The sequence below is a fragment of the Gymnodraco acuticeps genome, unplaced genomic scaffold (genome assembly GCF_902827175.1).
Source record: "Gymnodraco acuticeps unplaced genomic scaffold, fGymAcu1.1, whole genome shotgun sequence".
NCBI classification, from domain to species: Eukaryota; Metazoa; Chordata; class Actinopteri; order Perciformes; family Bathydraconidae; genus Gymnodraco; species Gymnodraco acuticeps.
Window position 1 is genome coordinate 1,247,019 of NW_022990311.1, and position 26,144 is coordinate 1,273,162.

The window sequence follows — 26,144 nt, forward strand, 5'->3', positions numbered from 1 at the left end:
TAAAGAGACTGAATATTTCAGGAAAAAAGATTCTCTCTCTTTTTGTCCTGATCCATTTAAAAACCTGTCACTTTATGATGTCATAACGATTTTTTGGCTTGTGTAAAAAGTTGATTGTGATTTATAAAGGGAAAACGGCGTAGGACGTATGTGTGCAGTGTTTTATAAATCGGAATATGTGTGTGCGTATTTACTGCACGTTTCAGAGTGGCCTTTTATTGTGGCCAGCCTAAGGCACACCTGTGCAATAATCATGCTGTCTAATCAGCATCTTGATATGCCACACCTGTGAGGTGGGATGGATTATCTTGGCAAAGGAGAAGTGCTCACTATCACAGATTTTTTTCAGATTTGTGAACAATATTTGAGAGAAATGGTTATTTTGTGTATATAGAAAATGTTTTAGATCTTTGAGTTCATCTCATGAAAAATGGGAGCAAAAACAAAAGTGTTGCATTCATATTTTTGTTCAGTGTAATAATAATACATTTCTTTTTTTTAAGCGCTTTAACAGGTGATATGACATGAAAACACACATTATAAAGATAGTGTGGGGAAACATAGCAGATGGACACATTAAAGAAACTGGTGCCTCCTGTTGTGCTACGTCTGCTTCACAAGTTGAGCAAATAGAGGCCCTCCACATTTGGAATGATCTTTGTTTTTGCTTTGCATTGTAGTTTTTGTTGTAAAACACTGTACATGAGTGGGCCTGAGCGTGTCACCATTTTAGCACTCTATTGACTGAGTAGTTAGCAGTGGTTGGCAGGAAGCTGTGTTCTTGCCCGGTGGGTCTTCATTTAGATTTCATTTGACAGTAATAACATGACTGTATCAATCACATGACATCATCAATCATCACATGACCACACCTGACTGTAATGATTACACGGCTTGGCTATTGATGATCACATTCATTATTATTAATTAGTGTTGAATACTTTAACAATCAAATGACCCTCTCAATCACAAGTTACAAAGATATTTCTGTCATTCACAAAATAACCTCTTCCACTCAATTTAATATTTTAAAGTATTATTTTAAGGCAAAAGGAAATGATTTAATATTCTTTTACTTTTATGTGTGCTCCTGCATTTATCCTCTTATATTTCGCATTACAATCACCATTTTTCCTAAATAATATATGTCTAGAAATACAGGCAATGCTAACTAAAACTGGCACTGAGTGGCAAAAACAACGGTCTTCAGGTTCATCTGGGTAGTCTCACACACAAGGAAACACACATAGGTACTGTCGGATCTCCAGAGATTAATTAGTTAATTGATCGGCTGAAACTGAACTTCTTCCATCACTTCCTGTATCTTTCTCTTCTCTTCTCGGCTGGCTCTGTGACCTCTAACTTTTGATATGATACTTTTTGTTTCTACTTTTAATTTCATTATTAATAAGAGTTCCACATAGTTTAGTTTATTGAATGAGACTGAATAATTCATATCACTTCATTTTGTCGATAAGGGTGAGAAGAATCTAATGTCAGATGAATACTGATCACATACAATTAGTATGAATTGTATGTTTATAACACAATTTAAATTATGCAGTTGAATGTTTTCATAACTTTTGTTTGTATGCAAGATACAAAATTAAAAAAGCTATTTGGAGCCATTCCTATTCTCCACTTTATAATACCCACAATCATTTGATCCATTCTCTATCTATAGCCTGGTGCACTCTTCAGTGCAGCTCACAGTTTCTTTCCTCAAATAATACAAGACACATTATGAAGAGGGTTAGGTGGAGGAAGTGCTGCCCATGCCCCCCCCTCTCCTCCCCCTCAACACCCACCTTATTACAGAGGCATCTTCATCAAGGTCTGGGCCCATTAAATACATCATTGGAGCGGTGATTAAAAATGAAAAAGACTTAAACGCAGTGATCAATCATTTAATAGGTTAACAGGCTTAAAATATCAGAGCTCTCTCAACCTGATCTCACTGGGGGAAAGAGGGGGGGAGGAGAGATACCTGGGAACAATTTGTGACATTGTTTAGGCTACTACAAAATATTATATTTTAAATTCAAAGGAGATTCATATGAAAGACATCTTCAAGAAGAAAAAACGTCGGGTTACGTATTGTAACCCTTGTTATATTAGCACAGGCGGAGCCCTCTACTGGACTCTATGGGGTACTACCTTATCATGCAAGCATTCACCTACTGAGATTTCTATGGACGTAGCCGGCTCCGGGGCGGGCCTACCTGAATGCGTGCATCTCACTTCCGTATAAAAGGAGGCCTCGCCTCCTGACCACTATCCTACACCACTCTTCAGCGAGCGGTATAGGACAGACAGTGCCCCAAGGTAGAGGGCCCCGCCTGTGTTAATATAACAAGGGTTACAATACGTAACCCAACGTTATATCTCTCACAGGCTCCGCTCTCTACTGGACTCTATGGGTACAGTGGGCGGAGCCCCGATGTATGCACGCACTGTCGTCCAGCACACCGTTCCACCTCACTGTCCCTGACCGGCTTTAGCAGCCACTGCGCCTCACTCACCTCCCCCTCGGTTGTAACCGTGGAGAAGTCTGGGCTGCGGCCGATAGAGCACACCCTGACGTGCTTGCCTCGCGAAAAAAAGTGTGCTCGAAAAAAACAGTGCTGAGGGCTCCCCTGCGTCCGCCTATAGACAGACAGGGAAAAAACCCCAGCCCTGTATGGGTTCACTATGCACTCTCCCTCCTGAGTCCCTAAAGAGCACGGGGAGAATGCAAGTGCCCCCTATGTCCCCACACTCAAACACTGACCCTGTGCAGAGTGTGTAGGGACTATCGTATGGAGGGCTCTCCCCCTCCTGCCCCCAGGCAGGCGAGGGCAGCCCTCCAGCCCTGAAAAGGGCCCAGAGCACCCCGCGTCCCCTGCGACTCTCCAGGGGTCCGGAGAAACGTAAGGGCATTTTACGCCCGGGGAGAGGGTCAGATGCCCACTGACCAACAGCCCCCCCCCTTCCTCACCAGTCCTGTGTTGCCCCAGCAAGCACAGACGTTGAGAAAGAGCCAGACATATCCAAGAGATAACACTTTATGAAGGGGCCTGGCATTGACCAAGATGCCGCCGTGCATATATCCTCCACACTCGCACCGTTGAATAAGGCTGTTGATGCAGCCACAGCTCGTGTGGAGTGCGCACGGACCCCCGTGGGACAGGCTCTCCCTGCCTGCTCGTAGGCGTGTGCAATGCCTTCGCAAAGCCAGCCTGCCAGGCGTTTCTTGGACAGAGCTTTTCCAGTCACCCCGCCCCCGAAGCACACAAACAGCTGTTCAGTGCGTCTCAGGGTAGCTGTGCGCTCTACATAACATGCTAACGCGCGCACCGGGCAGAGGGGGTGTAATTTAGCTTCCCTGGCCCCACAATGGGGTGGAAGACTAAATCCCCCCAACTGAATAACCCTCGACCTGAACGCACTCCTTAGGTTCTTGGGCACAAAGGAGGGGTTCGGTCTGAGTGTTGCGCCGCTCCGGTCACCCCGAATCAGTAAACAGCTCGGGTGCACCGACAGAGCGGTTAACTCGGACACTCTTTTGGCTGACGTTAAGGCAAGTAGCAATGCTGTCTTCCACGACAGTGCTTTCAGGGAGGAGAGCTCCAGAGGCTCAAATGGTTCTGTGACCAAAGCCTCGAGCACCAGCGGCAGGTCCCACTGTGGGGTGGAGGCGCGCACTACTGGGCGCAGCCTCATGACCCCCTGTAAAAACCGCAACATCAGTGGATGAGAAAAGGCTGACCTGCCGTTGAATCCCTCATGACAGGACGAGATGGCTGCTGCATACACTTTTATAGTAGAATGAGCTAGTCCTCTGTCCACCAATAACTGTAAGAAGGACAAAATAGAGCCTAACTCACAAGACAGGGGCTCTATTTTCCGCTCCTCACACCATCGCTGGAATCCCAGCCACTTTGGCCTGTAACAGGCTGTGGTGGATCCCGCTCTAGCTGCCTGGATATACTGAATAACGCTATCAGATAATCCACCCTGTCTCAGCCTGTCCCTCTCAGGAGCCAAGCCTGGAGAGGACGGCCCAGAGTGGGTAACGCCCCAATTGCACCTGCCTCTTGAGACATCGCCCCCAGAACTGGGGAATCGCCCAGGGCTGGCCCACCTTCATATGCGTCATTTCTGAGTACCACGGAGCCCCGACGCGATCCGGCGCTACCAGGATGACTGCCAAACGTTCTCGCCTCACTCTCCCTAGGAGAGGGAGAATGAGACGCAACGGTGGAAAGGCGTAGAGCAGCTTCCTTGGCCATGGCTCGTGTGCAAACGCGTCCACCCCCAAAGGCGGGTCGTCGCTCAGGGCCATGGAGAACCACAGGGCACAGTGGCCGTTGCGCCGGCTGGCGAACAGATCCACTTCCGCTCTCCCGAACTGGGCCCAGATCTGCTTCACCACCTCTGGGTGAAGCACCCACTCGCCTGGCAGGGGGCCGCCCCTCGACATGAGGTCGGCTCCCCTGTCCTCCAGTCCCGGGATATGGAGGGCTCTCAGAAATAACACCACCTCTGATGCCCACAACCACAGCCTCTCCGCTGTGGCCAACAAGGCGGCGGATCGGACTCCGCCCTGCCTGTTGATATAAGCCACTGTGGTGCTGTTGTCGCTCCTGACCAATACATGTCTCCCTTGAATTAGGGGCATGAAATGCTGGAGGACTAACACTACTGCCCGTAGCTCTAGGAGGTTGCTGTGTCGTGTTTCCGTTAGAGACCAGCGCCCACCTATAGCCCTCTTCAGGCAGGTCCCTCCCCATCCTGTTCCCGTGAACACTGTGATGTAGGAGGTTACCCGTCCCAGTGGAGACCCCCAGAACCGGAGGTTGCCCTCCACTGAGGGGGGGGATGGTCACCAGCCGCTGTTTGTGCCTCTTGGGATCCAAACGCAGGCTGGACAACCACCTCTGCAGGCGGCGCATATGCAGTAACCCCTGCGGGACCACAATCAGCCATCATGAGACTCAAAGTCTGCATGACAGTTAAAGCTGTCACTGTCGCCCCCTGTCGCAGCCTGTGAACCGCCTGGAGAAGAGACGCACTTCTGCTCCCTGACAGGGTGGCGCGTACACTCAAAGAAATAACTCATTGGATTAACTCAATTTTATTGTTGGCAGGTTTTCCATCCAATAAATATATGTGGCACAAACTCAAACTAATGGCATCCATGCAGTATAATGTAAATGCGTTAGTCCAACTCAAATTTTTCAAATAGAGTTTAAGTAAAATGATAACATTACCTTTATGAATTTAGATAATGCTAGTCCACCTAAATCCTATTTAATTAATTGAAAATGAAATAATGAGGTTAAATATAATTTAATAAAAATGTGTTACACATGATAGAAAACATGGTTTAGTTTTTTTTATTTTTAAATTCACATGATTCAAAACAATCCTCCATTCCATTCAAGTGTTTTAAAAATGAATGAATTCACACTGAAAGATGAAAAACATTTCTGAAAGATAATACCATTTTTAAAATGGCTGAGAAATGGAACTCCTATAATTAACTTACAAATCTCCCTTTGCCAAATACAATGAATACAATATAACAGGGGTATGCACTGCTCTTCTAACAGGACAATAACACATAACATGAAGAGTGCACTGCAAACACCAACATATGGAAATAGTGTTACAGTGTGTTGAAACAAACAAATACAGAAAAGCACAGAACAAATGATTGATATAACGGCTCAATCTGCTCTGATTAGGAAACTCGTGAATAAAATGACAACAATGAACTCATGAGTCACTTCTTTTTCACATTTCAATCGAACAACTTGATCTTCAGACTTTCGATTTTACCATTCAGCTTGTGCCCATCCAGATTCATCACTACCTTCTGCATGAACTCGAAGGTGTGTTTGAGGTTGTCCGGAAAGCTCAAATCCAGGGCATAAATAAGTCCCAATAGCATGACAAACCCCACAATCACGCTGCCCAAGTTGTCCACGACTATATTGCCTTCGATGACAATTCCCACGTCCTCTGGCTGCCCATCCACATCTCTTTGAAGTGTGTATATGCCCATGACTGTGTTTGCCATGTCCCTCTTGGCATCTTCAGAGGCAGAGGCCTGAACAAAGACACAAGCATACAACACATGTGTTAACTAAAACCTGAATTACTACATTTTATAGAAGCAGATTTACTTATGTGGCTCTCCTCATTGATCAAAACAGTTTTAGACTAACCCTCTGGTATCACTCAAATGTACTACCCAATCTGGCCACTCAGGATAAAAATGTCCACTTTCAAAAACTTGAATGATAAAATGATATGATAACAATATTATATTTAAATATTTTTCCCGGGGACATTTTTTAAATGGACAATTAGGGTAATTTGTACACAGTGTATTCAAGACCGATTAGAAAAATTGAAATTCCAAAAAGTATCTAGAAAAAACACAAAATCATTATAGCCAAATCTGATGTGAAAAATTACCAATTTGGACAAAAATGTCCTGAGTGATACCAGAGAAGGTTAGGACCTCCAACACAGAACTAAATTAAGCTTGTAAGAAAATGTTTACATAAATAAGTTATAAAGATATATTCCTGTATGTTCTGTTTGATTATCAACTTTATCTTATTTATTAATTCAGGTATTAAGTTATTTGTTTACATCCCTACTTAATCATGTAATTTGTTGTTATTCCTGTAGTTAATTATGCATTTACCTACTTATTTTGATATGTATTTGATTATTTATTATTTAATAATTTATTTCCTTGATTTATGTGATTATGTAATTATTCTTTTAACAATTTAGTAATTGCTGCATTCACATAACCTTTTTAAACATGAATCTATTGATTAATATATTTCTGTATTTCAGCATTTATTTATTATTTTATTTATGTATTTATTCAATTATTTATAAGTTCTTACATATGTATTCATGTCCATATTTATTTATTCATTTATAGATGTATTTATATATAAATGTAAATATTTATTTCAGCATTCATTTATTATTTGTATTTATTTCCAGATATATTCATGTTTTAATTCACATTTGTATTTATCAATTGTATTCCTATGTTAATTTATAGATGTATTTATATCTGTATAAATGTATTAATTCACTTTTTTCTATATTTATTTTAACACTTGCCCGATGAAATTACTTCTGTATCTATTTATTATTATTTTTTTATTTCTGTATTTATTCATTCTTACATATATTCATTCCTATATTAATGTATACATTTATTTATTTCTGCATGTATTTATGATATGTGATAAGATATTTAGATGTAAGCAGGGATAGGGTTGTGTGCCATAGAATTTTCTTATTATAAATGTAAGTAATGGTGGTTATAATTGTGGGTAACACTGTTAACCACTACATTGAAAACATATTGTGATAAACATACCTGATAGTCCTTAAAAAAAGAGTCTGGATCCTCGTTGAGGTAGATCGCGATGCTTCGCAGGATGCACCCCCTCTTGATGTGGATGTTTTCAAACTAAAGCAGGGGCGATAAATCAAAGACAATTAAGCACAATGCATGTGCAACAGAGCAGGTCTACAAAGTAGAGGGCTGTATCTGTCGTGTGTGTCCCTAAGCAGGACTCCTTACCCCTACATTTCCACAATAAGCTATTGCCTTAAAAACACTATAAAAGCAGACAATTTCTTAAATGTGTTCATATGATCATGGACAAAAACAATACAGTGAAAAACGAGGTTCTCTGCATTTATACTAACCAAATCTGATATTGCAAGGGCTTCCTTGATTTTGTGGCCCTTTAGTCCTCCTTTGGTCTTGAAGATCTTCAAGAGCTGGTCTGAGAAGTGGTCCAGCTGCCACATGAACTTTGATTGAAGTGGTGATGTTGTGATCCTCAAAAACTCCGCATTCACCTTAAAAATATTATTAACAAGCACAATACAACCAATTGTTACTTGTTTATTAGAATCACAACCATGCAAGGATGTAGACATGAATCACAAAGGACAATAATAAAAGACTGTCAACAAATACAAATATTTACTTACTTCACTCTGCTGAAACAGAGCAGGCCATCTGCATTTGAAGTCCCCTATCAAAGGCCTTTGCTCCACAATCTCAAGGCGTCTGTGGGAGAAGGTTTTTTCCATTTTTGCTTTTATCACCACTTCATTGTCACGCTTTTTCAGTTCTGACAATAAGGCAATTCTCTCGTTCTCCAAGCTTTCTGTGGTTTCGCCTTTTGGGTGCAGAGGAATGTAGTTTATTTCAGCTTTTCTTGTTTTTTTTATGTTTGCTGCAGTTTTGCCTTGGCCTGTTTTCTTGTGCTTTAAGGAGTTCACAAGGATTTCAGGATGTCCAAGACGGCCAAGCTTTGTACGATAGTTTTGCATTTTGTACTTAAGAGACTGTTTCCACCCCCCAAATCCTGTCTTGGATCCTAGCTGCCCCAAACAAGGGTGGGCCCTCGTCAACGCTGCAGCTACCTCTTCACACTGATAGTCTTTTGGATATTTTGTGAATTTGATCATTTCTTCGGCTAGGCCATCAAGAATGACTCCTTTCAGCTTTAGGCCAGGCTGGAAGTATGTACCAGTTGTCTCAAACTCTGCATTCTGTAGATGAAGCTCAAATTCAGCCTCGTAGGTGAGCTTAGGAACCACAAAAACTGTGGGCCAGGATAACAATTGTGAGGCCTGAGCTTCAGGGGATGGATGCGGGGTTGACGTATACACCATATCGTCACTGCAGCATGAGGCTATTGATGATGCAGGGATTAGAGGCTCTGAGCTTCCAGTAATTGAGGTCTTATCAAATGAGTCAACTGTGTACTAAGTGATGGAGGGCTCAATATTTGACAATATAGGAGAGTAAATTACTTTCAGTGTGCTTTTATCCTGAATTTCAGACACTGATGTAAGATTCATGAACTCGTTAAAGTCAACATCCATGTATTGCAGACGGAAGTCCTCTTTCAATTGAAGAGATGTCTTGACAAATGTGTGCAGTTCTTCAACTGTTGCTGGGATTCCCGAATCCAGGGTCAGTTGTCTAGAGTCAGACTGGTCGGCAAAGATGATGCGCAGAAGCGCCCGACCTGCCGTTATGGAACACCTTTTAATCTAGAGCAGAAACAAGGTGAAAGAATAACAAGAAAGAAACACATTAGGATTATATCAAAGATGAACATAAAAATATTTGTACAGTTTAACTGCCCCTTAAATGTGCATGTGTCTGCTGGAAATGTTTTAACAACAAATACCTGCTAGCTAGTTCCCAAACTGCAGTGTTTGCCACATGCATAACCTGAAAAAGAGAAAAAATAGAATTAGCAATTGACACTGAACAACTGACAATGTCACAGATCAGCTTGTGCAAGTATTGTGAAAGTAGCCGTGTACTTACCATAAATAAGAGGTTTCCCCAAGGTGCTTGTTAATGCTGATCAAACTGCAAAAGACAACAAATATATTTTAGAGGTGTGATTAAAATGCTTATATATTTGAATTTTCACAGAAAACACATAATTGCCTAAGATTGCACAACCCAAAAAACGTTTCTGCACAACTCTGGGTGCCTGCTTGTGAGTGAAGTAACCCATACAAGATTCACATATATATTATCTCATTATTTATATTAAATATTTGGCAGTAAAAAACTAAACTCAACTGAACTCCTACAGAAACGAGTGGCTCCGCCTGTCCTCCTCTGCCTGCCTGCACTAAAGCCAGGAGAGAGATGGACAGACCTGCTGAGCTTTATGATAGAAAATGGCAGCCCTTGCATGCAGGCTCTGCCTCCTATACTGTTACTTCATTCACTTGAATTACTCTTTGCATTTTTTGGTTGAATTTAAACTGAATTTCGGTGTACTGTGTTCAATGACAATAACGTTAAATCGAATGTAATATAATCTAATGATCTCCATTATCCAGTATCCAATGCTAACCGTATCTAGCAAGCTAGCTAACAAACCAGTTATTTGGCTAGCTAGCTTGCCGCTTTACCTCATGCACTTGAATTACTCTTTGCATTTTTTGGTTGAATTTAAACTGAATTTCGGTGTACTGTGTTCAATGACAATAACATTAAATCGAATGTAATATAATCTAATGATCTCCATTATCCGGTATCCAATGCTAACCGTAACTAGCAAGCTAGCTAACAAACCAGTTATTTGGCTAGCTAGCTTGCCGCTTTACCTCATGCACTTGAATTACTCTTTGCATTTTTTGGTTGAATTTAAACTGAATTTCGGTGTACTGTGTTCAATGACAATAACATTAAATCGAATGTAATATAATCTAATGATCTCCATTATCCAATGCTAACCGTATTTAGCAAGCTAGCTAACAAACCAGTTATCTGGCTAGCTAGCTTGCCGCTTTACCTCATGCACTTTAATTACTCTTTGCATTTTTTGGTTGAACTTAAACTGAATTTCGGTGTACTGTGTTCAATGACAATAACGTTAAATCTAATGTAATATAATCTAATGATCTCTACTATCCAGTATTCAATGCTAACCATATCTAGCAAGCTAGCTAGCTTGCTGTTTAGACCCAACTAAAAACGGAGCAAAATATAACACGGTGGTTTCAAATATTCTTGTCGATATTATGAAAAGGCATTACTTGGAAACAGGGAACATTCTAAACTACTAGAAAAAACAAATACTTACCAAATAATAGACTTTCCACCGTCAGTTTCCCCAGTCAGTTTCCACAGTCAGTGTTAGACAAAAGGCGGCAAATGACAGAACGGATGTTGCGCATACGCAAAGGGGGTGTGCAAAGGGGCGGTCCCCAATGAAAAACAATTCATTTTGAGTTGCTCTCTGTCTTAAATACATTTAATAAGTGAATTGATTAATGTAATTTGTGTTACACTAATGAACTATACTTAGGTTTATTTCTTAAATAAAAATATTTAAGTAAAGTGAAACAATTTTTAATGTGTCAAGTCTAAGAAGGGCTTGAATCATTTTTTTGAGTGTAGCGCGCCTGCATCGAACACCACTTCCAACTACAACACCTGTTGGTGAGGTATGGGGGTGCTCTTTTTTCAATTGATCGCAAAGCCTAATTCGGTTAGGTGTGTGATCAATTGTGCTGTGCAAAGCATTGCCTGTTCCCTGGACCCGGCCATGACTATGAGGTCGTCTGGGTAAAAGAAAAAACTCTCATGCCGTGGGCGCACAGCGGTTGAAGTGCAGTGGCCACACATTTACTGAACGTGCGTGGGGATAGGGAGTAGCCGAACGGTACTCTGTTGTACTCGTAGGCTATCCCCTGGAAGGAAAAACGCAGACACTTTCTGTGCTCCGGAGCAATTTCCACATGAAAGTATGCGTCTTTCACCTGAAAGACGCATACTTTCATGTGGAAATTGGTGGTTAACCAATCGCCCGGTTTGCACAAGCCCCATTAACTGTTTTTATAGTTAACATGCAGAATTTGCTGCAGGCAATGTAGCGATTCGGGCTGCTGAGATCTAGAATATATCTGAATTCCCCTGTCTTCCTGAGAACAAGGAAGTACATGGAATAAAGACCATTTTTTCTGTGCTGAGGGTGCACAACAGACACAGCCTGTTTCTGTACCAGAGCCTGAATCTCTGCTGAGAGGAAACCAATCTCCTCCTGGGAAGACAGATTTCCTCTCGCATGCCCATAAAAGGAGGTGGGACGCTGCAAAACTGGAGTGAATAGCCCCATTTCGGCGTCCTGTCCATCCACTTTGTTAGTACACAGCTGAGTTTTAATTCTCCATAACATTGTGTTAATGGAAAGCCCTCAGCTGTGGGGCCGCAGCTACTGTGGTACTCTCTGGTGACCCGTTACGCCGCAAAACTCCCCGTGAAGGGAATATTTGCCCATGGAGGGTCGACACAGAAAGGGCCGATTATTTACTGAGGTCCCTGAACGCCCCGCCGCGTGCTCCACCATAATGCTGTTTTTACCACTACGGTAAACAGCATTTAATCGGAGTCTTTATAGGCGTAGTGTGTTCTACTGAGGTCCCTGAACGCACCGCCACGCGCTCTTGTGTGAGTGCGGGCTCCTCCATAATGCAGCCTTTACCACTACGGGTGCACTGGAGTCTTTGCTCTAGGCGTAGTGTGTTCTCTGACAGCAATACGCCGGCCATAATGTCCCTGCACCCGCATAGCACTCTCCTTTAGATAGCACTCCCTGCGGTTCATCCCTCTCATCTGCGCATGCCCACTAGCCACCTCCTTTACAGGAGCTACAGCTGGGGCAGCGAATGGGGAATTTGTACGGTTAACATTGTGTGTAAGTGTAGCATTTGTGGAAACAAAAGACACTCAGATTTGGATACAGATCAACCTCATTCTTGTTAGAAAACATAGTGATCTGTGCATTATACAGGGAGGAGGCGAGATTCGCCCTCTCATCCCGCGTGGAGAGATTTTCTCCCCCCGCCAGGCCAGTCAGATCGGTGAAGACGGGCAGCCCGTCCCCGTGAGTGCCGGCACGCCGGTTCCACAGGGTGGGCTGAAGAGGTGGAGGGCGCCGCGGGCACGAGATCTCCGTGCCGGCACCTCTCCCTTCGTCTCACCGTCGCGCCGCGCTCCCTCGTCTGCAGAAAAGCCTGTGGAGGAGCGCACGCTGCGGTGACTCTTCTCTCTACTGAGGTCTTTGAACGCACCGCGGCCCGCCCTCAGGGGAGGGGGGCACCGTCACAATGCCGTCTCTTCGAAACGGACATTATGGGAAAAAGTGGAATTGTGGAGAGAGATTACTCTTACTCTGGGATAAATGCACTCGTTCTCACTGAATGCATTTTTCCCACACACACACATCACTCTAGAACTAGAGTTTACAAACGTAAACCACCGTTCCCCTGCAGAGGTCCCTGAACGCACCGCGGCCACTCTCACGAGGGCCGCGCGCCCTCGTATTAACGCTGTATTTCCCATTCAACGGTGAAATGCATTAATCGGAGCTATTATACCAGGCAAGGTGTGTTTTCTGACAACGGCACGCCGGCAATAGCGTCTCTTGAACCCGCACAGTGCTTTGACAGCACACGGTTTATTCCACTCACGTGCACACGCCCACCTGCTGGCTCCCGATACTGGGGTTTACAGCAGGGGCGGGGAGTGTAGGACAGTGTGTCTTCCGCTGGGGATGGGCAAGAATCAGCCACGCTGCGATTACTCCTTATCCCGTGAGCAAGGAGATCGATCCATAGAGCCCTTCCGTAAAGACGGGGGCTCCCAGGAGATCAACACAGTCCTCTTTGGAAAAATGCCATACGGCGTGATATCCCAGGGACATCACAAGGCAGGCAGCGGCGGCGGCGGCCTGTGATGAAGTAGGGTCGACCCTATATCATGTGAAGCCACCGAGCACCGGTCCCCGGGGGAACCGGGCCTGGGGCAAGGCTCGTGGACCAAGCTACTTATTCGGCCTTGCGTCCCAATAATCGCTCTGACCTGGTGAGGCGGGGGCATCTCTAGCAATGAGTGAGTAGCCCACACACCCGCCGCCCATGATCATCATCCAGGGAGACTACAGCCCTGGGCGGTGAACTTCCATGGACGCCGGACTCGGAAGGAATGGCGAATGTGAAATGGCACCGCCTCGGCCATATCCTGGTCCCCCAAACACTCGAAGCAGAGGTGGTGGGGGTCGGCGCCCGCTATCTTTCTTTCTCTTTCTTCCTTTCTCTCAAAAAATACGTCTCGGACTCAGAGTGCTAGGCTATCACCTCCGCTCGCTGAAGAGTAAAGGATGGTGGTCAGGAGGCGAGGCCTCCTTTTATACGGAGGTGAGATGCGCACGCATTCAGGTAGGCCCGCCCCGGGGCCGGCTACGTCCATAGAAATCTCAGTAGGTGAATGCTTGCATGATAAGGTAGTACCCCATAGAGTCCAGTAGAGGGCGGAGCCTGTGAGAGATATAACTGACAAAGCAAAAAAAAGTATATTTGGAAAGTCCACAATAACAGTAATATGAACAATAACATAACACAATGAAGATATTTCTACTATCAAACAGTATAGTGTGTGTTTTGTTTGTGTGTGTGGTGTGTGTGTGTGTGTGTGTGTGTGTGTGTGTGTGTGTGTGTGTGTGTGTGTGTGTGTGTGTGGTGTGTGTGTGTGTGTGGTGTGTGTGTGTGTGTGTGTGTGTGTGTGTGTGTGTGTTTTAAGAGCGAGTGCGCCCCACATATTCAGTTATTTTTGTTGCTTGGGGTTTTTGTGTTTTTACTATTCAGATGGTCGTTGTGTGTTCACTGCGCTTGGATCTGCTTCCTGTCTGACAGTAGACATATATTCTACTGTACCAATATATAATCTCGTATAATGAAAGAAAACATTTTAATCTACTCTGGTTTTAGTTTCTTTTTTCGACTGTTCTAATTTTTTCCCCCAGTAAGGTATACTGTGAAACGAGCCCATCATTACAGAACCCCCCCCCCAGGGTGAGCAGGTGTTGAGTCGCCCTGAAAAGTTATATTAAAAAAGTACTCCATTGTGTTTTTTAATGGGGAATGGGATTTTCCTTGATCAGAGCATCCTTAGCAGCTTGATTATGATTGGTCTAAATTGACATTTTTGCATTGGCACCGGGCAAGAACATTATTAAAAATCAAATGTTTAACTTGTTTTCATGCTCGCCTATCTTGTACACATGAGAAAGGCTAACTGGGGCTTGGACTGGGAGCCGTAGGGTCGCGGGTTCAAGTCCCCGAACAGACCATTAAATATGGAGTGTGGACTGGGCCCTGCCGTGAATGCAAATGATTTGAGCTCCATACTGTTTCAGAAATAATGCTTGATGTGGTTTGAACCACAGACTGTTTTTGTACTTGTTATGAGAAAGTAACATCTATTTATTTATATTAAAGGCTACTTTATAATCTTTCCAGTTCCATATGAAAATCATTTTGATATATTTTTATTTAATTTGATTTGACATTTAGTTGTTGATTTAATACAGATATCAATACCAATATAGCACAGGATTATAATGCAGAATAGACATCAGGAATATGTAATGTTCTCTAACTGGACCTTTCTGAATTTCTCTTGAATCCCCCTGCACTAAGTGTTTGTACCTTGTATTGCCTCTTATTATGTTCCAGTTCTAGCATTTTGGTGTTCAATCTCATTCTCTTCATGTTTTTGCGCCAACACCAGGGATTTATAATTCTGTTCCTCCATACAGAGCGCTGTATAGAGCCTGTGAATTAAATCTCTTTTACCTTGAATATTTTTTTAATGTTTGAATCTCCTTCACCTGTTAAAAAGTGTAGTGTCTGACTATCCTGCTGTTTATCATGCACAGTTTACCTGAACTGCATGATGGATGAAAAGTGATCATGACGGGGTATAGGAGTTCAAGATATATTCAACTAATTGCACACAACTGGAGCAATTAGCATGCAGCTATATATAATTAAAAGCATGTGCTCTATGGAGCGTTCAGCTTCTTTTGAAGGGCTGCATGAATGCTCCTTTCTGAGCTGAAGCTGTGCTCTGGATTCACAGCGGCTGAGTGTGTGAGCGCTGTTTTCTGAAGAACGCCCTCCCACTGGTGTCGACACAGGCGTTCTTTCTTTCCACTATGATATGAGACTAGTAGCAGATGTAATTATTTTTGACGAGATGAATATGACTAAAAGGTCGAAATTGTAACCTTTTACCATCTGTGCTAAGAGATGGGTGCAGATGGGTGCCGGAGACTGGATCTGCAGAGGAGGATGAAACTTTGCCATAAATGCCGCTCCAATAAACCAATCAAAGTGTCTTTAAAGTGTACATAATGCAGGGGATGGATGCATACAATTTTGCATGCTTGGTTGTATGTGTGTTTAGGCACACAGGATTGTGCATGCAGACTTTGCATCATATTTAGCGCCATGGGTAGACTTGAGTTTTCCACAGGCCTTCATCTGAGGACTAAGCCTGAAACTGTGTCCTTGAGCTCACCTGAGCTCACCTGAGCTCACCTGAGCTCACCTGAGCTCTACATGTTTTAACTCATTTGAAGCCTGACACAAAACCAAACCTGTGTTGATGTTTTTCCAAATCCTTTCCTGAAGTACTATGTAATGTGCTTACTTTGAAGTAGTAGGGCTATGAAGAAGTCTACAGTATGAAGCTGAAAGGGCAATCCAAATGTCCAGTGCCTTGCTCAAAAATAATAATAATAACAACTTGAATTTATATAGCGCCTTTCATAACCTCAAGGTCACTTTACAAAGAAACATACAAGGACAAGACATAAAAAACATAAACATAAAACAGGGGGCAGAAATGGAAGTGTAAGTGGGGGGGGGGGAGTGAGTTATTGTTGGAAGGCGATGTTGAACAGATGGGTTTTATGGGTTGATTTGAAAATGTTGAGAGAAGGGGCGTTGCGGATTTCTGCAGGGAGGGAGTTCCAGAGGGTGGGGGCAGCGACACTGAAGGCACGGTCCCCGAAGGTGCGGAGGCGTGAATGGGGAATGGAGAGCAGGCCGGAGTCTGAGGATCGAAGGGTGCGGGACGGGATGTATGGGTGGAGGAGATCTGTGAGGTACTGAGGGGAGAGGGCATGGAGGGATTTGTAGGTGAGGAGGAGGAGTTTGTAGGTGATGCAGGACTTGACCGGGAGCCAGTGGAGGTTGAATAGAGTGGGGGTGATGTGCTGCCAGGGCTTGGTGCGTGTGAGAACCCTGGCAGCTGAGTTCTGTATGTACTGGAGCCTGTTCAGGGTTTTGCTGGGAACCCCGGACAGGAGTCCTTACAATAGTCCAGGCGTGAGGTAATGAAACAATGTATCAGCTTCTCAGCAACAGAGTCGGACAGTGATGGCCGGAGTCTTGAAATATTGCTCAAGGGCACCACGGCAGGGCAGGAGATGAACTGGGACCTCTCCAAGTAACAGTCCACACTCCATATTTAGGTCTGGTCGGGGACTTGAACCGGTGACCCTACGGCTCCCAGTCCAAGCCCCCACTGAGAATTACACTGCAACCAATGTGATTATTAGTTCAGTAACTGAATTAATAATAATAATAACTAGATAGAGGCATTTAACTCTTTCCATGCAGAGACACATATTCCAAGCGCCCTTGAACAAAGTTTCTGACAAAAATAAATGTATAACAGAATGAGTGGAAACATTTTTTGTTTCATTATATAAAAACTCCAGGAGTTGGGTCCTCCTTTGCCTCCTTTTTGTTTTGCACGTTCCTTACATTAAATACTGTAACAGGACTTGTGGGCTGAAACCTTATTGGTCACTGTACAAAGTTGTCAGGCTACACAAAGAAGAACATTTAAATTAATCCAACAAGTGCTGCTCCCCAATTAATTACCACTGACCTTTCATCTAGAATGACTGGATAATTAAATGAGTGTTTTGTTTTTTGGCTTAACATTCCTGCTGCTCATCCAGACAAAACAGAGCTGAAAACCCTAAAATAGAATTGAGCAGAACAAAAGCAGAAGCAGAAAATGTGAACATTAGGCTATTAGAGGATTCTGTGAGAGAGGATTGATACCGGCTGCTCTGCTGCTGTAAGTTGTGTAAGTTACATGTTGATATTTCTAAGGAGAGCTAATAGGGCCTGAAGTGTACATGCCGGCAGTCAGTTAGCACATTTAAATCGCTCCTGTAGCAATTTGCACTGCTCTACCCTCTCAGGGCATTTGTCCATTTAGCGTTTTCTCTGGCAGAGAGGAGCTGCAGGGCACTGTGGAGTTTAGTTCTAAATCTATGACCACAATATCTGGACATTATATCATAGCTCTAACTGCTGTTGTATGATACACTTTGTTGTGGCAGAGTCATTCTTTGGCGGGGGCTCTAAGGCCTCCCCCCTGCCTCCACGCGTCCTTTTGTGAATGGGTCAGATTAACAGAGGAAGAATGCACAGCAACCATTGGTAAGGTTATAACAAATATGCTGATTTAATGGCAAAAGACACAATAACACTATTTCACGGAGTAATCCGGATTACCCCAGCCCTGGTTCCTCCCGCTGGGACATCTTACTTACTTCGTCTTGGCAGCAGGGGAAAAGAGAACAAACTTAATACAATACAAGCTTATATATATCACAAAACACGGGAAGAGCTGAGTCAGATTATTCTCATTGGGAGATGTAAAAAGATGGCGTCTCTTAGCGAATCAGCGTGAGCCAGGCAGATAATAAACAAGTGTCTCGGAGGTTGTGGCAAAATACATCTTGTGTCCGTTATCACACATTCTTGCACAGCTTTCACACACACACACACATTCTTCAGACTTCCCTCTTGGCTCCCCTCCCCCATAGTCTCCTGTCCTGCAAACCACAATGCTTGGAGCAATTTTAGTCCTCACATTTATGAAAGAATAAAACAGAGAAATCAATATAAAACACAAACACAGGTATTGTTTGAGCAGTCTTCACATACTGCCTTATGGCTCCTGTAATGCATACACACATGAATATATAAAAACACACTTCTTATATATCAGGGGACATTAAGATGAATATACCAAAAATACGCTGTATCAAACTTTCACTTCAAACTTTCAAGTTACTTCAATTTTCCCTCAATTCCTCAACAACTTGCATCACATAGTGGCAGTTATGTAAAGTATTGTATTTAAGTACGATTTTTGAGTACTTGTACTTTACTTAACCTGTTAAGCCCTGGGGCCTCATTTATAAAGGGATATACGCTCAAAAAATGGTGTACGCCAGTTTCTACACAATGTTTGCGATTTATAAAATACTAACTTGACGGGAAAATGTCCTCCATGCAAACTCTAACCCATGCGTACGCACTAAGCACAAAAACGGGAGAGACGAGAAACTGCGACACCGTTGGCAGAAGGAAGAATGGAGAGAAATATGTGGAAATAATACCATAAATAAAATGTTACCACTCATTTATCATATGAAGAATTCATTTTCAAACATTGATTAAAGCCAATCTTAAAATGATTAAACAAACGCCTGTTTGCGACTCCTCAGTGCACACAAAAACATAACTTGGAGAAATAAATAAACACGGATATGTTATTTAAAACCACCTCGAATATGTGGTGTTAATGTTATGAAATGTTTTCTCATAAATGATGCGGTAAGCAGGAGGACAGAATTACGTCTAAACTGACGCCGTGTAGCTTTTCAATAGGTTGTAGATACGAGCATGGTTTTATATACCATCACATTTAATCGTGTTTTATGCCATTTGCCAAGACTTGATAAGTCACTCGGAAAACACAGGAGGTATGGAAACTAAGAACACCATATGTGGTAAATTGTACAGCTAATATAACACAACACATTAGTTGTATTTCTTCTAACTGGTGGATTATGGATATATAGTTGCTGATCGAAAGCTGGAACACAAACCACCAAATACAAAAAAATTATTCAGATCCAGTCGTCATGACTCCACTCCGGAGGGATTCCCTGATCATTTCTTAGAGTTTCTCATCAAGGGGGGGTCTCCTGTCCCCGGCACAAACACACTGACACACTGCCTGAGGAAGGTTAGGCTATGTGTATTTTTTTTGTCATTAACCTTTTTCGGACCACTTATTTATTTATTTTGCTGACGATCTGACCTCCATGCTGCTACTGTGGTTCAAACTGCATCCACCAAACAATATGATTTATCTCGACCTCCCCAAAATAACCTCAATCTGACACGGCGTGAGATGTATTTTTTAGCTGTTCTGTCGTAATTTCCTGCGATCTTCTTCATGCAGTCAGTCAAAATGAATGAATGGGCGTTTCTTTGACTATTTATAGGCAAATATGGGCGTTACGTGAAGCCCGAAAAAGCTGCGCCGCATTTCGAGTTGATTGTGATTTATAAAGGGAAACAGGCGTAGGAAGTGCCGTACACACTTCCCTCGCCGGTACGCAATGTTTTATGAATCGGAAAATGTCGGAACATTTCTGTATCTATTTTTTTGCTTTGTACTACGTAAGCAACCTTCCCACGTGAATCCTACGCAAGGCGTTATAAATGAGGCCCCAGAGCCTGTTTTTCAGGTTTCAGGCTCGAAAATGACTTGCCCAGAACAAATGACTATATCTTCACTTCTAAAAGGGGTAAATTAATATAATGTTTTCTCAAAGCAATGATAAACCTGTGAGTTGGATGTAAAAGAGTCAGAATCTATATAGATGTTTTTATTTAAAAGTAAATTCAGATTGAACTAGTAAAACAATTTAAATGATAGTTTCTGGCCAAAAAAAACCCCATTACTTATAGTGAAAACCACCCTTGGGATAGTAGACTAAAAGCGTTTGGAATCCAAACTATAACATATAATAAGTACCCTGTATCAAGATTGATGCAAAACAAGTGACATTTGACCTTTTTAGAGAGGTTTAGCAACAACAAAAAAACACCTCTGGGGTCATTTGGGCGGATTTGGGTGGATTTGCCGTTGCTCTGGAACCCATTGGTCGATGTTGGTGATTGACATCTGTTTTGAACCGTTAAAGCCAATATAATTGAAGGGGAAGTTCCTATATCCACCTACACGTTCCATTGAGGAGTGAGAGTGATGCGCACGCAGTTTGCCCCAAACCGAAAGCTATATTACGCTCTGAAAACTAGGTTTATTGCTGATGGATTATCAGTAATCATTTCAAAGTGACACAGACACATTGGATTAACCTATGGATTAACCTTCAGCAGCGTTTTTACCGTTTTAATGCCATTGAACACAACTTTTGATCAGAAAAACAGCAAAGGTAAGACTATTTGCCGTTTTGGCTCAGTAAAGCTAGGTTGTGTGATGTCTGGGTTTGCTTCCCCTGCCGCGAGTTTTGATCGCACATCGATGATACTAATACCTCTAGAATCTTTTATCTGATATCTATTTGTGCAGATCCGATAAGTAATAAAGTATTTATACCGTGAGTTCTGTGCTAAGTGCGTTAGCATTTTTTCGCTCAGGGCTCATTTAGACGCTTCTTGTGAGACTTGTGTTTTGTTTCGGTAAAATGTTTTCGTATCGTCAGTTCGCTTCCCGTTAAGTGGGTATGACACATTAATAGGTTGTTAAATGTTAAGAAGTCCTGAGACACAGTTTTGTGAAGAAAAAAAAGCAGCAGGCGGGGGGCTGCCGGGCTTAACAGGTTAAACTTTGTTCAAAGACTGCATCCACCTTGTCTCTGCCATTGTAGGTCCTGAACTCTTGACCCAGCCGTAACATTTTATATATAAATATGTGTGCAAGGAGACTAGAGGGGTATGAGCATAGACTGTATATATAAATGGACGTAGGGTCCGTGACGTCACCCATAGGATTCTGCAGAGTTGCCGAGAAGCCCTTAGTAGGCGGAGTCGGCCACTTACGGCTCGACAGTGATGTCAGAGTTCAACTCCCGCCTGTTCCAAATAAGGGCAAAGAGGCGGAGCCGAGGCGGGACCTGCTGCCACCGAGCTGGAAGTTCCAGAGCTAGCTGAAGCTACCAAGCTAAGTTAACATGCTCCCCATCTGCACACTGCCGTCGCATTTTACGTTTCTAAGGTAAGCGGACATTAAACTATTCCGCAAAACTATAAATAATAATCTAAGTTGAGTTTTTAGCATAATACTTCAGAATCTTAAAATCCCTTAACGTTTGTATGCAATTGTGCTAAATTCAACACTGGAATCAAGCAAATATTAATATGTTTGCATGACATTAGTTATTTATATTTTGATATCACTTAACAATTCCTGGGCAAAGGCTAGGAATTCAGGCTCAGAGGTAGAATGGCTGCGTTTTAAGCAGCTAAGAAATAGCTTCACTTCACATGTCAAAAGTGCTAAATCTAAGTATTATCTGTCAGTTACCACAAAGAACCTGAACAACCCTAGAAAATTCTGGAAAGCCATAAAATCGATATCCACCGGTGATATCCGTAATAAGCTACCTCCGTGCCTTACCACAGTATCTGGCACTATATCGGATAGGACCACCATACTAAATTGTTTTAATGAGCATTTTGTGTCCTGTGGCTCTCTGTTTCAAATTCTGCTTCTGTGAACACCACAGTCGGTGACTCAGAACAATGTGGTCTGGAAAACCCCTTCAGTTTTACTCCTTTTACTGTTGATGTTGTTCGTGAAGTCTTAACCAAGCTAGATCCTAAAAAGCCGGCTGGTCCGGACAACGTAGAACCTTTCTTTTTAAAGATAGCTGCAGATTGTATTGCTCCACCTCTTACTACTCTTTTTAACCTCTCCCTCAGCACAAACAAAATCCCAAAAGTATGGAAGTCAGCTTATGTCCTGCCACTACTAAAAGGAGGGGAGGCCACCTTATTAAACAATTATAGACCCATCTCTAAGTTGTCAGTTCTGGCCAAGGTTCTTGAACGCTTAGTGAGTGAACAGGTAAAGGAGTTTTTATGTAACAATGACATCCTGTCTAAACATCAGTCAGGCTTCAGAAAGCAACATAGCACCATCACTGCCACAATGAAAGTGGTAAATGATATTACGAGTATTTTAGATAATAAGCAGAGTTGTGCAGCTCTATTTGTTGACCTATCCAAAGCTTTTGATACTGTCGATCATTGCATTTTGAAGCAAAGGCTGGTCAGTATAGGTGTAGGCAGTAGGGTGGTTTGTAAACTACCTCTCTGAAAGATCCCAATGTGTTCAGTTTGATGGGCTGTCTTCTGAGTGGTTAAACATCACTAATGGTGTACCACAAGGTTCAGTTTTAGGTCCGCTATTATTCTCTATCTATATTAATAGTTTAGGTGAAAATGTCGAAGGAGCAACCTTACATTTTTATGCGGACGATACCGTTATGTACTGTGCAGGTCCCTCGATTAACGAGGCTGTTGTTAAATTACAGGCTGTTTTTAACATTATTCAGGCTCAGCTCTCTGAGTTTAAGCTTCTTTTAAATGTGGATAAAACCAAGGTAATGCTCTTTTCTAAAGCTAAAGCTAAAAATACACCAGAGACTGCTTTGGATATTGTAACTACGCAAGAAATACAACTTGAAGTGGTTACCTGTTACAAATACTTGGGTATCTGGCTTGATGACTGTCTCACTTTTAAACTTCATGTCAATAACCTGCTTAAAAAGCTGAGGGTTAGGCTAGGTTTCTTTTACAGAAATAAGTCCTGTTTCTCGCTTGAGGCCAGGAAAAGGCTAGTCACTGTGACCTTTTTACCTGTGCTGGATTATGGTGATTTGTTATATATGAATGCACCTGCCAATTACCTGAGCAAGTTAGATGCTGCGTATCACAGTGCACTGAGATTTTTGACAAATTGTAAAGCACTTACGCATCACTGTACCATGTATACCAAGGCGGTTATGCCATCACTTACTGTACGGAGGCTCAGTCACTGGTACTTTTTCATTTACAAAGCCATGTTGGATAAACTACCATCTTATATCTGCTCCCTGATCTCTCTGCGAATTGAAAGTACTTATTGCCTGAGATCGCATGCTGTGGTTTTATTAAATGTGCCAAGTGCTAGGACTGTCTTAGGGAAGAAAGCTTTTAGATGTGCAGCTCCACTAACATGGAACAGTCTGCAAAAAGAATGGAAAATTACCAAGCTAGTACCACTACATGTTTTTAAAGCTCGGTTGGATGCTACAAAATCAGATGCTGTTGGTACCTGTACTTGTGGTTAAATATGTAAATTGTAATCCCTGTACATTTTGCTGTATGATGTCCTTTTGTTGTTCTGTTGTTTATGTCTTCTTGTGGAACCTACTGCTGCAGGTCTCCCTTGAAAAAGAGATCATTGATCTCAATGGGATTTTACCTGGATAAATAAAGGTTTTGAATTGAATTGAATTGAATAGGTTTACACCTTCTGTCCATATGTGCTTTTTATTTAAAACATGTTTGATTAAGTTTTGGTTCACATTTCAATAAATTGTATTTGTATTTGCACTCCTTTTGTCCATTATTCTTACTGAAAATGTTAGAATACACATTCACATCTGACTGAAGATTGGCCCCATTTATTTGTGACATTGCAAACGGTACAAGGCACAGGTGATGTGAAGCTCATAAAGTGAGGCAAATAGAAATAATCAGCTGGTGGAGTGTAGATGTGGAAATAGCTGCATTCGATCAGCTGACTGTTTTTACAATAAAAGTAGTTTCTTAGTGAATGTCCTGTACTGGTCTTAAAATCTCATAACATCAGCTTTTAATGTTCCTCTTGGATGTTCTTCTTGACCCTCAGAGAAGGAGAAAATGTTTAGTCGTGTCTTTCAGGCATGTCCTTTCCTAACAAAAATGACAGGACACATAAAACATATTATTGCAGAACAAGTGTGTTATTTATGAAAGTGGTGTGTTTGTGTTTTTAGGGGCTGTAGATATAATTATTTTGTAATTGTAATGATTTTTTTTTATTTCAACAGTGAGCTACAAAGACAATCAGATTATGTATGAAGTTCATCAACATTGAAATATATGTTATTATCAAAATAATATTTAACTGTTATCAAAACGTAGTGCAACTGTAGAAGCTTGCTCTGTTGTCTCACTGAAAGAATAACTTTTACCACGTTTTTTTCAGACAATATTGAGAGATAAATGGTAGCAGTTCTCACTATGTGTTAAATATCTTACCTTCAATACATTAAATTAGAAAGCTGACAAAACCATATTTCTTTAGCCTTTATTTATACAGGTGTAGATCTCATTGAGACACAAGGTCTCATTTTCACACAATCATATTGCTTGTTAACATCTAAATGTAACTTTTTGCATGGAAAAAACCCTCAACTTAACTGATGTGTAGGTGATCTAGTATTTAATATTGTTTAATGGAATGTATATCAGTGTATTAAAGTCAACACTTCATTTATTTAAACAAATATCTTTCTTGATTCTTTGTACAGTATGAAAAAAAGAGTCTTTATACCTGTGCTGAAGTTCACTGCTGTGAGGAGTCCAGTTCTGTCTCTCACTCTCTGGTCCAGCCTGTCTGCATCACCTGGACACCTTAAACAAACAGATATATATATGTAAAGTACCATGTGTACAAACAATATAACTGATTATCTTCTGTTGAACATGTTGGATTGTGTATTGTCCGAGTCAGGGTCCTTTTTATTTTACTGTAACTTTGGAAGTTGTGTTACCAATGCTTACTGTTTATTTGATACCCATTTGGTAATGCAATTAATAAAAACAACAAGGTTTGGGTTCGTTCTTCAGATGACTGTGACGTTAACGTGTAAGCTCAATAATGAACTCCAGCTCAACCAACCATCTTGTAATATCTAACCTAATCATCTTGAAATATGACATTATTATTTGTAATATACACACATCTTATTGTGAGGTTGATTTCACATACACTACTTCGACATGAGCTTGTCTACATACTTGAGCATAGCCAATTTAAATTAACCTTAGCGATGCATACAGTTCCTCCCTACATAATAAAATATCTCTAAGTTACAAGGATGACCTTATTTTATAACCTCAAACAGAAGCCGTTTGTTCTACAGTATTATCCCACTTAACGCTTAACACTTGTCTATTTCGTTTTAACCTTTATATATATACAGTCTATGGTTTTAACTTGGAGGCTACGATTAGCATCGTTAGCACCGATGTAGCAACCACTCACTTACACGCTAACCCAAGCCTTAACATTCATTACGTAGCTGATTAAAATCATTAACACATAAATAAGTACTCGAATTTCACTTACCGCAAAAACCGCATTCATGCACCGTCTGTTTCAACCGCAGAGCGAGTCACAATAGTCCGATATATAAGCATGAAGAACAAACAACCACGGCCGGCTTCAAGTTGTGTTCCCTGGATGAACTGAGCAGGCAGAGTCAGGGGCGGCGCCAGGGGGGAGCTAGGGGGTGTCTTCGTATTCACCTGTAAACGCATACTGAATGACATACATGCACATTTAACATTTACCTCACTGTATAAAAAAGTAACTGTTGATAATAATAATGAACAGGAATTATATTTGCAAAGTAGCCTACTTTGTTTCCAAAAAAAAGGTTTTCACTCCTGTCGGTTGGGGGGGGCCTCATCTCACAATGTCGCTTGGGGCCCCAAGTTGGCCAGGGGCGGCCCTGAGAGCATGTGCCTGGGAAGACCCTTGTTGTCGCCGACACACTGTCCCGAAGCCCACAGACACATACAAAGGAAGAGACTGACACTCAAGAAGATGTGGCATGCTATGT

At 42.1% G+C, this 26,144-nt stretch overlaps 1 protein-coding gene across 1 annotated transcript; it reads right to left on the reverse strand.

The window, feature by feature from the left end:
• Positions 1–5,226: 5,226 nt before the first annotated feature.
• On the reverse strand, positions 5,227–9,090 carry LOC117550383. Its single transcript, XM_034222817.1, has 4 exons — positions 8,026–9,090; positions 7,735–7,890; positions 7,400–7,492; positions 5,227–6,094 (listed from the first exon to the last, which is right to left on the reverse strand). Exons 1-4 carry the CDS (start codon positions 8,713–8,715, stop codon positions 5,786–5,788), a joined length of 1,248 nt encoding a protein of 415 aa, XP_034078708.1. The 5' UTR covers positions 8,716–9,090; the 3' UTR covers positions 5,227–5,785.
• Positions 9,091–26,144: the final 17,054 nt, after the last annotated feature.